We start from the raw sequence: 12,741 nt of genomic DNA, 5'->3' as shown, positions 1-12,741 counted from the left end.
TACTATTTAAAAGTTGTAATTTAAATAAGCAATCCGACATCATTGTGGCAGCTCCCCCGCCTCCTCCTCCCCTTTTGAACCTATTAAGGACAAATACAGTTTATTCTCCCTGGCAAACCAAGCTTTGCAGTCGTTATATATAAAAGGGTTTTTATTCTCAGTGGCTCTTTTTACAATCTCAAGTTGAACAAATTGTCTCCAAGTGCTGGCAAACCACTGAGTTATAGGTGGTCTACTTGAACTTGGTTACTTTTATTCCAGATATTACCATTTAATTTCACCTTTGAATAAATCTCTTGGTCAGATGTTTGGACAATCACTACTTCCCTTGGTTTCCTTTCTCCTGTTTGGACTACAAAAAGAACAGTGGGCAAAGAAAACTATTTAAAAGCAACCACTCAAACATCTACTTATTCCACAATCATGGCATAATAGAGTGTGTCACCCACACTGAAGCTTGACTGTGTGTGCCGGGCTGGCAGAAAGCGAACAATGGTACTCAGCAGCAGGCGGTTTGTGCTTTGGCTGAGACGAGCCCCGGTGGAATCAGATGGTAACAGACGTGTAACCATTTCAAAGTGCTTGTGCGATTTCATTTTCATTCCCTGAAGGCAACACTCCTCTGCACTCTCTGCAGTTGTTCTCTGCCCAGAGCCAGAGAACAAATAGAGTCACGGAGATAAGAAGTCAAATTAGAATAGAGTCTTTTATTTTATTTTTTACAAATACTGTTATTTTCCACAACATGAAAAATGCATCAGACCAAATCCCCCTCACACACTTCAGATTCAAATATCAGGAATTTTATGAAAAACAACAATCCATTACCCACAGGAACACAGCGCCAAAACACGGTCATACATACCAGTGGAATCTTAAAGTACTCATGCTGTAATACAATCGGGTTTGCAGATACACCAAAAATATGCGAGTTTTTCTGAAGCTGAGATTTGAAACTCTTACAAATGCCACAGTAGTGATCACAGGGATGGCCCTTATGCAAATTAGATTTCTGTGGGGTTGAAATATCTCAATAGCATCTCAGAAATGCATTTCATCGGTCTGATCTCTGACCAGCACTGCCTCCAGGCTCCGCAGACGGATCAATGAGAGGGCCATTGGAGATTCTGCTCCTCTTGTTGGGGCCTGCACTTTAATTGGGTGGTACACGACTGTTTTGCTGAACAGTGGGCCTGTTTTCCACATGCCCAATCGATGGCTTGCTCTCTGCAGAGAGGCTCCGACAGCCAGCACGATCCTTCAAACAAGATGATTGCGTATATCCTGTGTCGAGCTGCTTTAATCAACCGTCAAATACATTTAGACCCCTGCTCTGAAATGGGGTGGAACATATCATACTGTAGTAAAAAGCTGTCAGGGCTTAAACACATTCAGATCTTTCCAACTTCACTTTTGAAAGAAATTCAGCCCGACGGACTTTCAATCTCCAAATGTTTTCCAACTCAATGACTTTTATCATTATATGACATCACTTCCTCTACAATGTCAGCAGTTGGTAGGATAATGCTGCCAATAGTCCAATATAACCATCATTTATGTAGGGCTAAATCTGAGAAGACAGTCTTCTGGAAACAAAAAAAAAAAGCTTCAGAATTTTAAAATAAAGCCCTCGTCCTGCAGCTCCCCCCCCCCCGACCCAGTCATTCATTTCATACATAATCCTCCGATTGCTATCCTGGTGCCATTTCAAAGCAGCAGGTCTATGATAATAACTGTCCTGGTTACTTTGCAAAGTGATGGTCCTTTAGGGTTCAACATGTATCTGGTTACTGATGATCTGCAGCTGTAAACCTCTGGTAAATGTTACTCAATTAAACCTTAGCAATGAATATTTTCTCCATCTCTGAAACAAATGTTCCAATATTGATATGATTCATTGAGGTTGATACTTTGTTGGTACGTCCGTCTTCTTTTTCCCGGTTCATTTGTAGCAAATACAGTTGTACCCAATGCTTGAATAGCAACTCTCCCTTTAAGATTTTCCAGCTTTCTGGTATCAGACCTAAGGGTAATAATATGCTGAAAGGTTATTATGGATTGTTTTTCTCCCAATTGAGGGCAGACTCCTGCCTACCGCAGCCCTACTGTAAGGTCTGTGGCAGAAACTGTTTAACGTGGGAGGACATGACTTCTGTTAAAGCAGATGTATTCTGCTGGAGGTCGGTGGAGGTTGCGTTTAATTAAATCCTGTTTCATTCACATTGATTCATAAACTAGAAAATCCAGATTTGACTCAACTTCCATCAATTACCTGCAGGCTGATGACCCGGGAAGAATCAATCATCTCTCTGGTTTCAAAGTGCTCTGAATGAATACACACATGCACACACAGATGCGCACATAATCACAGACACATGCACACTTTGTTGGAGAGTAAGCTACATTACCATTATCTAAATGATCCGATAAAATCTCTACTGCATGTGATCAAAATTAGCTTTGGGTATTAGAAACACTTTTTCATGTGTGCACATCCATACCATCCGACCTAATCTCATTCTGATCTGTCATTGATATTCTTTCTCAGTGCAATCAGATTCAAAGTAGTGCAGTGTTGTATGTCTTATTCAGACTTTTCCCCCCCTAGCATCCTGCCCTGACTAATTCTAATAACAATGTATAGTTCATTTCATAAAGTGCTTTCTTTACCTCATATTTATGTCCAAATTGAATCGAGTATTTTTACATTGAACTCTTAATAGGTAGTTTTATTGCTGTAACTTACAACTCCTCTGAAAGAGGCTGTGGCTCAGTGGGATAGGCGCTGATCTTGGATCAGTGGAGAGAACGTCCGAGTCCCACTGCAGTCAGCAAGTTGTGTCCACTTCCCCCAGACTGCTCCTGTGTCAGTCACTTTGGATACAAGCGTCTAAGTGACCTGTAATGTAAAGTAATATAAAGGAATAACTATGTAAATGAGAAATATGCAATTTATATGTAATGCATATTAAAGACGCTTAAACCTATATTTTTTGCATTGAATAGAAGATCATAAAAAGAGAGACAAAACTTCTTTAAATGAAAGAACCCCTTCCCACAGTCCTTAGCTGTCTTGGTCCACCAGGCGGGCCCCGTTGAGGCCCCTGTAGGTGACGCGGCTGGGCCGGACCAGCACCCCGTGCCCGGGCCGACAGCTGAAGTAGCTCCGCCCCCCCACAGAGCCGTCGTTCTTCCCCTTGGGGCTGCGCAGCTCCAGGCCCAGCCAGAGCCCCGGGGCGAAGTCCGCGGGGCCCAGGTAGCGGATGGAGGCCATGTCGTTGGCGCTGGTGAGCAGGACCTGCATGCCCACGTGGAGGCAGACCTGCCCGGAGGCAAGCGGGGCGGCGGAGCCCAGCGGGGGGGCGGACCCTGGTGCGCTCCCGGGAACAGCCCCACTCAGTGAACTCCAGCGCCGGCGGTGAGGGTTAGAGCGATTTCTTGTTGGTTTTTAAGATGAATTTTGGCAGCACAGGAAAAAATACAGCAAAAAAGATTTATGAGTAAAGGTAGCAGTCAGTGTGATAGGATATCTTAAGGTAAGTATGAGATGGATGGCAGCTTGATGTCTGAATGATTGATCTTCAATGCCTCTCTCTCGTTCTAACCACAATCATCTATTGGCCATTTAAAAGAGGAACCTTTGCTGACTAATACCGCTGCGTCTTATCGGTATCGATTGTGCCGCTGGCTGCGATGAAGATGAGGGTGGAAAGAGAGGGCTGTGCAGAAAAGAGCCACACCTGGTGACAGGACTCCTCCGGCTCGTCTCCTTGGAGGCAGCGATGGCCGATGATGTGCTGAAAGTGCGACGGATCGTCCCTGCAAGGCAATCACAAGAGTCAAGTACTCCCACACACATTCCTGCATTAGAGCAGCTTCACGGGCACTCGCAGCATAATAATTGCCATGACATTTCAAATACATTTCAGTAGACGCTTGCTATAAAAGGTAGAAGTCTCACCGCTGAAAGGATTGCGCGAGGAGGAGAGCTCCGACAGGCAGTCAACAGATCCATGGATCCTGAGGAGAGAGGGAGAGTGATGTGTCTCTGAACATTAGGCATTCTCAACCTACTGAGCAAGTTAAGTCTAGCATAGGTTGAGGAGCAAAATGTTTGGAATACCCATTGTTTACTACCACCACAAATCTGTAAGTGAGTTTAAAAATTAACAAGCTGACTGCCCCCCCTCTTTATTATAGCAGCGGGGAGTTCTGAAAGCCATTCAAAGCCTGGCATGAATCCAAAAAGGTGCTTCCTTGTTTGTTTTTTGAAATAGGTGGGGGGGCATAAGAAAAGCTGCTTGTTTTCCTGAGTTGTGATATCTGACAAGAGGAAAAAAGAGAAGGAGAAACAAGTTGCTGGATGGAGAGAATGCGAGTTCTCCATTAGAGGCACAATATCTGCCCCGGGGTTAATTAGAACAAAAGGAAGTGAGGAGAAGGACTTGAAAAGGGGACGGCACAGGCAAGTCTTTCCAAAAGGAACTTTTATCGTGAGAAAAAAAAAAGCAGTGCAATAAAGAGATAGGAATAGGAGCTCTCCTTTTCACGGGGCATCTGCATCGAGACAAAGCACATGCAGAAGAGCAAGGTGAAGAGACTCATTATAGCTGGGTATAAAGGTGGAATGTGTTCATTCACCCAGCAATCCCTCCAATCTGAATGACCTCTCTCCCCTTTAAAACTGTTCATCAGTATTGAAGATGTCAACAGCTTCTCAAACTGTAGAGCTTTCCGTTCAGCTCTGACACACATTATACACTGAGGCAGGCTGCTGTTAATGTGCCAGCCAATAAGAAGGGGACCCGCCTTTATCCTGCTGCAGAGAGTGTGACGCAAATACAAAACAATGCCTGGCAGTGGATAACGTGGTGGCTCGAGAATCTGCATGCGAGACGACGGGCTCCATATCCCGAGGATTAAACGATCTCCATAAGTAGCTACCTTGGCACTCCCATCTGTTATTATATTAAGGCCTTTGCCTCTGTGCGTGCACTAATTGAGCAGGTCAACATGGGAGCCGCCATGTGGTAGGGGTTCCTAAGTTTGCATCACATAAGTTGCAGATGTAATAAAGAACTATGAGTCAAAAGAGAAGATTTGACTGTCTACTGCATGTGAAGAAACACCACCGTCTAAATGTAGGTTATGTTAAGAAGTTGGCAAACCTAAAAAATCCTTTCATACGATTTTTGGATGAAAGATTCAAAGGATATTTGGCACTAAAGTAACAACTCAAACTTTCATGCAATGCTAAAAGATGTGGCCCGTGTGGTTAATGTACTAATTATGTACCAACTAAACTTCTATAGATGTGCCTGAGGGCCCGACGAGGCTCAGTGTCAGAGGTTAAAGGACACTAAGCAGTATCTAACAGAGATTGTATTTTGTTGTCATAGGAGGGAAAATAAAACACCATCATTAGAGGATTGTATTTAGCTATTGAGGTTGAAGAGCACCTTTATGCTGTTAAGTGAGTTCTGATTTGTTTTAACCAAAACCTCAAGATGGTTTTCTTTATAAAACATGTAGACGGGGTACCAATAGAAATGTGAAGCATGCTTCTCTGTTATCTGCCCCGACATCCAAACACCAAGTAAGGGAATATCTTTTGGGAAAATAATGTTCATGGCCCCACAAGAGTTTCAGAAGCCGTTCAGTCTTCCTTACCGAGATGCTTTGTGTTGGCTTTTGTTCCTCTGTATTTCAAACACAACCAGTCCAGCTGACAGCAGCTAATGGTGGCCAACATCTCAGTGTGATTAATAGGAAAGGAACATAGGCAAAGTGCCAACTGAAGAGTTATTTAATTGGCTGTTTTACATATCCATTATACCGCTCCAATATTACCCAAGCAGCCTTGTTATTTTTTTGAATCAATCGACAGCCCAATATTCACATACACAGAAGCAGGAATTGATTCTGTATCCACACTAAATCCAGCCTACGTTCTGGCACTGACACTGTCATTAAGTCCAGCTTATCTCTCACAATGTGCGACTGAGGAATTTCTATGGAAACTGCAAAACGTCTCCCTATGTGCAAAATCAGAGGGGGGGGGGCGCGTGTGTCTACAGAAGGTCCAGTTGTGATAGACACGGTTTGCCGCGGTGTTATTAGAACCTAAAGGGCAACCAAACCAGGATCTGTGCTTTGTCTTGCATGTGATGTAACATATCCCACAATGGGACAGTTCAATCAATAGAAATGTGAATAAAGTTAAATGCAGCGACAATGCAAGGAAATCTCTTATGTATTCCATACCTTGTTGTGAAAATATAAAATTGAGAAATGCTAAGCAAATATTCATTAACCATAATCCATATTGAAAAGGCAGGGATAATGGTGCCAGGCTCAGAACTAGGTGCCACATTAAAGTGAAGAGTTGTGCAGGGTGAGGGCCCCGGACCTCACGTTTGACAACTCGGACTCCCTTTAATCACAAGTCCACAGGATTGTGTGCCACACAGAGGGCAATAAATCAAATATGTCAACACTCGCACAAATGACGCCGTCAAAGGAGCTCATTAACGTGCTCAGATGTATTGATGAGGGCAATGAAACACTACCTCAGGGTTTGTCGTGCTACATTGTCAAATTCCTCCAAAATCTGCTCTGAACCGACAAATGTGATTTGGTGCCCCCTGGCAAAAACTAAAGTGATCATTAGTACAAAATATAAGGTACCTTAGAGAGCCTGCACTTACCTTTGAACCCGAGAAGGAGGAGCAAAGACGCCATGTTTGGAAGGACAGCTGAAGTACCTCACCCCCCCCACCGACCCATCGTTCTTACCACTGGGCTTATCCAGCTCAATGCCCAGCCAGAGCCCTGCACAGACAGACAGAGTGGAAGTCAGACAAAGTGTCAAGGGAACATTAACAGATAATCGCAGGAACAAAGAGGAAAGATGCGCCTCAAAGTTAAATGATGCTAAGAAGTCAACAAAGCAGTCCAATGGAGGCATTTTTATATAGACACCAATATAACACACTACAGGAGGGAAAACACAAAAAGCATAATAGGGCCTAAGAAGTCATTTAATGTTTGCTTCTGTAAAAAGCAAATGTATAAACATTAGCAAGACGGTTATATGTGCTGGATAATGCAAACAAGCTGTAAACAGAATAGCAAACAGCTGTTGACTGAAAATATAGTTACTAAAGGCGGTTCCATCATCGATGTAGTGCTACATAAGGGAATAGACCAAATGTAAAAAGTGGATTTAGTGGGAAGAGCAGCTTTTGGAATAAAGAAGCAGTGTTTAAAGCACGGAGGCTGAGATAACAGGGCACTGCTAGCACTGATTTCAAAGTAGGAACGGAAATCCCCTCCAACATGATCCTCAGTGCTGTGAGATGTGTTAGCACTTATCCATACATGAATGGTGCCTGGGCAGAACCATTGCCTACATGTTAATGAGCATTGTGAGCAGCTTTCTGAGCGAGTTCCAAAGACTTTTGTTCGGCAGAAGTTTTCTCATATCTTATTTTTATAAAGTATCGTCTGTGTAACTGAAGGTTTGCCACTGCAGTGACTTCGGAGTTTGAGATGCAGCTCATGCATGTAGGAACAGAAGAATACAACTTCTGTTAAATATATCTCTCTAAATAAATACTTTCCACAAAATGTTACTGCACAGATCCATTGTGACATTTAGATGCTACAAAAAGAGAAAAGATTGAACTCAACCCTTTAAATACATAAAGACTATTTGTTCAACCTTATAATGGCAGCAAATGGTCAGAATAATATGGTCCAAACGACCAGCTCATCAGTTCACTGCCCAATTAGACATTTCAGGATGTACAAAGGGAAAAGAAAGTAAGAGTAGAAAGTCATCCTGATTCTTAAGCTCTGTCCTGAAAATGACAGTAAAAGACAGACATGATTTATCAAAAGGGATATGAATTATTTTAGACACTTGGATGCTTTACAAAATGAAATAGTTTGAAGGAGTTTATTCACATAAGCTCCAAGCACAACACAACACACAACACAACACTGACAGGGCTGAACCTTTCCAGAGAAACCTCACATGTACGTTATTGAACCCTATCATTCTAACATTAAACATACATTTACGTTATGCTAGTAAATGTATAACAATTCAATGGGAAGGCTATTGATTCAGCAGCAGTTCTTGCTGTTAATTATAAAATAATGTGTTTAACCTTTCGCCGTTTACCATAATCCTTAACAACCAAATTGGCCATGAGATACCATGACCTTGCAAATTAGACTTCACAGAACACCCAATATGCATTTTCATATATTCACATATCAAATAAATGGAATTCATAACAATTAAAATGATCTTTATGTCGTTTTTTATGAAAATGAGGCCGAACAACCTCTTAGTCCAAAAGGCAAGTTATTAAAGTGTCCTCCAGATTACACCAAAAAGCACCGCTGCAAAGCATCTACTCAAAGAGTGTCATGATATTACGTTTTCAAAGATTCCAACTGTCAGATCTTTGCAGGGAGAACAGCATTTTTAACAACTTACCTGGAGCAAAGTTGGTTTTCCCGTAGAACTGCACTACACCAGTTCTCTGACCGACCACCAGCACCCTCTCCCCCAGGCGCACCTCGGGGCCCCCAAACACTGAGCTACTAGCCGAGGGGGTTCTACTTCGAAGACCTGGAGAGGTACACAAAAAGTGTTTCACTCCTGTGATCAATAACTGCCTCAATACGATTCATTTGTGTCTGTATAATGATCAGTGAGTATGTAATATATAATAAGACAGACCTGCAGGAGGAAGTGCAGTGTTGTCAGGAGAAGAGTGGATCGCAGGCGACGGCGTGGCCCTCGGACTGAGAGAAGCTCTCTCCCTCCGCTGCCTGGCAGGAAGACGCTGCCTTGGCAGGGGACGAGGGCGGGCCCCTGGTCCATGCCGAGAATCCAGGGAAGAGGATGAAGAGGAGAGAGAGCGGGAGAGAACGCCTGTGATGAACATGACACAGAGGAATAAGTAACGAGACATATAGGGAAGGGATTACTTAAAGGGGCCCTACTATGCTCATAATTGTATGTAGTGTCTCTACTGGGACATGTCTCCATGCTTTAATGTTCAGAAAGCTCTTTATTTCTCTCATACTGCCTGTGCTGCAGCACCTCTTTTCACCCTCTGTCTGAAACCAGAGCCCAGTCTGCTCTGATTGGTTAGCTGGCCGGCTCTGTTGTGATAGGTCAACCGCATAGAGAAGTCCAGGCCCTTAGCCTATCATGTACAATCAATGGGAGCACTAGCTAATAGAAGAATGTAATGTCACTACTGTATGTCCTGGAAATAAACAAAGGAATCCAATGGAGGCGCCTTTGCAGAACATTTACATGCACAAAAACCTTTATAACTCACTAGAGGTAAGGGCAGATACTGAAAAGCATAATAGGCCCCCCAAAGAAAGAACCCTACCAAAAAGGGACTGAATACACATTTCAAAGTTAGATAAGACCTATTTCTGTAAAGTATTTTACTTGCGAACATTATTATACTTTCTACCCTCTACAGTCACACGGCACAAGCTGGGTGCCTCCCATCTTAATACTGAACCCACCATTACATTACATCACATGTTAGACGCTTTTATCCAAAGCGACTTACACACTCAATACTGTGGGCAATCCCCACAGGAGCAATTTGGGGTGAAGCGTCTCAGGGACACAACGACATGCTGACTGCAGTGGGGTTTGAACCTGTGACCCCCTGATCCGAACACCAACATACAACCCACTGCACCACACGCCTCCATCCATTCATGGTTACATCAGGAACTTTTGTTATTCCATTGAAATAATGAATCTCGGCCTCCTTTTTAATAATGTGAGTGTGACGGTGCCTACAGCTTGCAACTGCACTTCTTCAGAAAACCAAGCAGCTGCAGCACATCATTCTATGGCAGCACAAGAGGGCTCAATATAATACAGTTGCCAATTACAAGCTAACATGCTAATCCCCTCCCAACATGAGGGGGCGAGATGGACGAGGGGCACGCCCAAGTTCATTCTTAAGAAGCCATTTAGAGTCAGGACATGGTTAAGCTTTTAACTTTCACAGACCTTCACAGGCCATAGGTTCAATGAGTGTCCGACTCTTATAGGCCAATTGATTACATCTGTGCCAAAGTGCTTTAGGACCTAATGGAAGATTCAGCTACAAACAAATTGTGATTTCTGGAACCCAGAAAGTAATGAGCAAAATAACTGGAAATATATTTTGTTTCTAAAGTAAGTCCTAGCTTACAGGACCCCAAGGCTGGATGGCAACAAATAACAGTAGAAGCTGCTGATTCTTTCTTTTCTTTATTAATCCTGTATTGCCTTAAAGTGATCACTGGACTTGTGATCATTGTGGATTAAACCACATACAAATGCATATTGCATTTTTAGGTTGAAGAAGGTATCTGAAATTCAGATTTGTGTTTTTAAGCAGTAATATATACAAAGTATCAGTTGTATTTATTGAATCGTGTGCTATTCAAAAGGACGTGATGTATCTGTTCAACTACCCTCTGATGATAGATTGATAGTGGATGGGATTCAAGTATTAAGGTGCACTTTATTATCAGAGACAGGTGATGTTTCAAATATGCTACTTAGATTTGAACAATTTCCATAGTTTTAACATATTAAAATGAGACATTAAACAATGCAATGTCGTGCCCACAGCCCGTTCTCTGATAGGCAGTACAAGGGAGCGCACTCAGCTGGACCTGCAGTACCTGTGTTTGTTCCTCCCTCTGGGCCCTGATTGGGACACGGTGGACTCTTTTCATTTTCAAGGTTTTTTTTTACCAGATAAACCTTTCCACCCAATTCACATAAACAAACAAGAGAGACACGGTGACTACTTTTCATCACAGAGATCTATATTCATCGTAGTAGTAAAGTACTCAGATGCAAGATGACATAGTAACATAACATTAAATAATGTTTGATAATGACAATTGATAAGACTTGTTTTTTTATCTTTTGTTTATCAGTTGAAACTATCTGAAACGGGACTTTTATGAATCTGTCAGAATAACTTCGATAGTCAGTTGCTGTATGTGTTAGTTATTATGAACATAGATTTGCATTGAATGTAAATACTATATCCAGAGAGACAAGTTTATAAAGTTAGGAGAAATAAAGAGAAAAGCAAATGAGGAAACTAGAAAGACACAGTGGAGAGTTACAATAAGAAACATAAACAAGGCTACACTGAAAAGATAACACAAGAAGGAGAGTGAATACATGCAAATGCAGGACAGCATGGCATTGTTAAGTAGCGAAGAAACAAGAATTACTGAAAGAAATTGCCTGAGACGCTCTTTTCCCCGAACACACAATAAAAACACTCATAAATGCTGATACAAGCAGTTACACCCACACAAAAGCCCCGATGACAGGGAACAAAAAAGGAACTTCAAAGGGAGTCTTGGTACACTCAAACAGCACAGTTTGAGAAGTAAACATAATTATGTTCTTACCTAATTTATAGCAGAAATATAAAGCCTTTCGGACTCTGTTCTAACAGGAAATAACATCAACAACTATACATCTAAAAATATTTCAAGAAAAATTCATGCTGATTTAATTCATACATTAATCTACCACATTAACTGTCCCACATTACTCTTAACACATTAACATCTCTCCTAAGTTTAAACCTTATACTGCACTTTGAAAAGGCGTTTAAAAAATCTCAAATCAGCCTGGTATTTATCGATTGCCATTTCGGTTCACATTTAGAGAGCCGGGAATGGCTTCCCTCAAGAGGCAGAGCTGTGCGTCTCCTTTGAACTCCAAAGACTACATTTCGACTCAGAATACCAAACATTTCTTGTCACTTGACCTTTAGCTCGCAGGGACCTCCTGGCTCTATCTATCCCGTCCACACACTGACATTCGCTTCAAGTGACAGACTGCAGCCCACACTGAGGCTTTATGAATTAGAAGAGGGGGCTTTGTGAGCGTTGTCTATGTGTCCAGCGCCCTTTGAGGCCTGAGCCACAGTTGAGACCCTCTAATAGGGGCCAGCGTGGCATTCTGCGGCCGGTCTCTGCTGGTTAGCCAGACGAGACCCGTGCACAATGACACAGCCAATCTGTAGATACACACTGGCAAGCTGTATGCCCGTCCAGGGGCCGCTAACACACAGGTGGCTCTCAGAGTTTGGGCTGGAAATAGCTGACAAAGGCTCTGAAAAGTGTTAGGCCGTAAATGAGTCTGGTTCCTGAGTAGTATGGAGGTGCCGGCACACGCCCTCACATGCATTGCTCGCCACACATAAAACACTTGCACACACCTCATAATGAATGGCTGCCAGGTTATTCAGCCCGTCCATGGCCTAGTTATTAAACCCGGCTTAATTGGACTATCAATCACAGGGTTGCATAGGCCACGCTGAGGTACTCCATTCCAGTCACGTCCAGATCAATCAGCCTTCAGAACCTTTCAATATTACAACAGCACAACACAGCTGTAAACAGGAGAGGGCCCGATAGACACAAAAGCCTACCAAGACAGTTTCTACAACGTTCTGAGGTGATTGGACTATAATATGAGAAGACATTCGTTTAGGAGCTGAGCATACGGGAATCCTAGGACTACGAGAGCTAGGGTGAACTCAGCAGTCTCATGTATGCACTTTGGAAGGAGTTCAGAATCCACTTTTCACAGTATTCGAGGAAGATTAATATGACAGTCCAGACGTAAGAAATGCTGGTATGCAGTGACATGGCTCACACAAG

At 42.7% G+C, this 12,741-nt stretch overlaps 1 protein-coding gene across 4 annotated transcripts in view; it reads right to left on the bottom strand.

Annotated features, from left to right (window-relative positions):
- Positions 1-687: 687 nt before the first annotated feature.
- LOC117539722 (CAP-Gly domain-containing linker protein 4-like) overlaps positions 688-12,741 on the bottom strand; it is a 36,819-nt gene continuing 24,765 nt past the window's right edge. For 3 of the 4 annotated variants that reach the window (XM_034205989.1, XM_034205988.1, XM_034205990.1), the window contains 6 exons: positions 8,756-8,950; positions 8,510-8,644; positions 6,708-6,831; positions 3,962-4,020; positions 3,741-3,819; positions 688-3,437 (listed from right to left, as the gene is read on the bottom strand). In XM_034205989.1, coding sequence (XP_034061880.1) covers positions 3,065-3,437; positions 3,741-3,819; positions 3,962-4,020; positions 6,708-6,831; positions 8,510-8,644; positions 8,756-8,950 — 965 coding nt within the window. In that variant the 3' untranslated portion in view covers positions 688-3,064. The remainder of the gene's footprint in view (positions 3,438-3,740; positions 3,820-3,961; positions 4,021-6,707; positions 6,832-8,509; positions 8,645-8,755; positions 8,951-12,741) is intronic. The other variant, XM_034205991.1, reaches the window with a different exon arrangement.

This window comes from Gymnodraco acuticeps, unplaced genomic scaffold (assembly GCF_902827175.1).
Source record: "Gymnodraco acuticeps unplaced genomic scaffold, fGymAcu1.1, whole genome shotgun sequence".
Classification (NCBI taxonomy): Eukaryota; Metazoa; Chordata; class Actinopteri; order Perciformes; family Bathydraconidae; genus Gymnodraco; species Gymnodraco acuticeps.
This window is presented reverse-complemented; position numbering and strand designations above follow the sequence as displayed.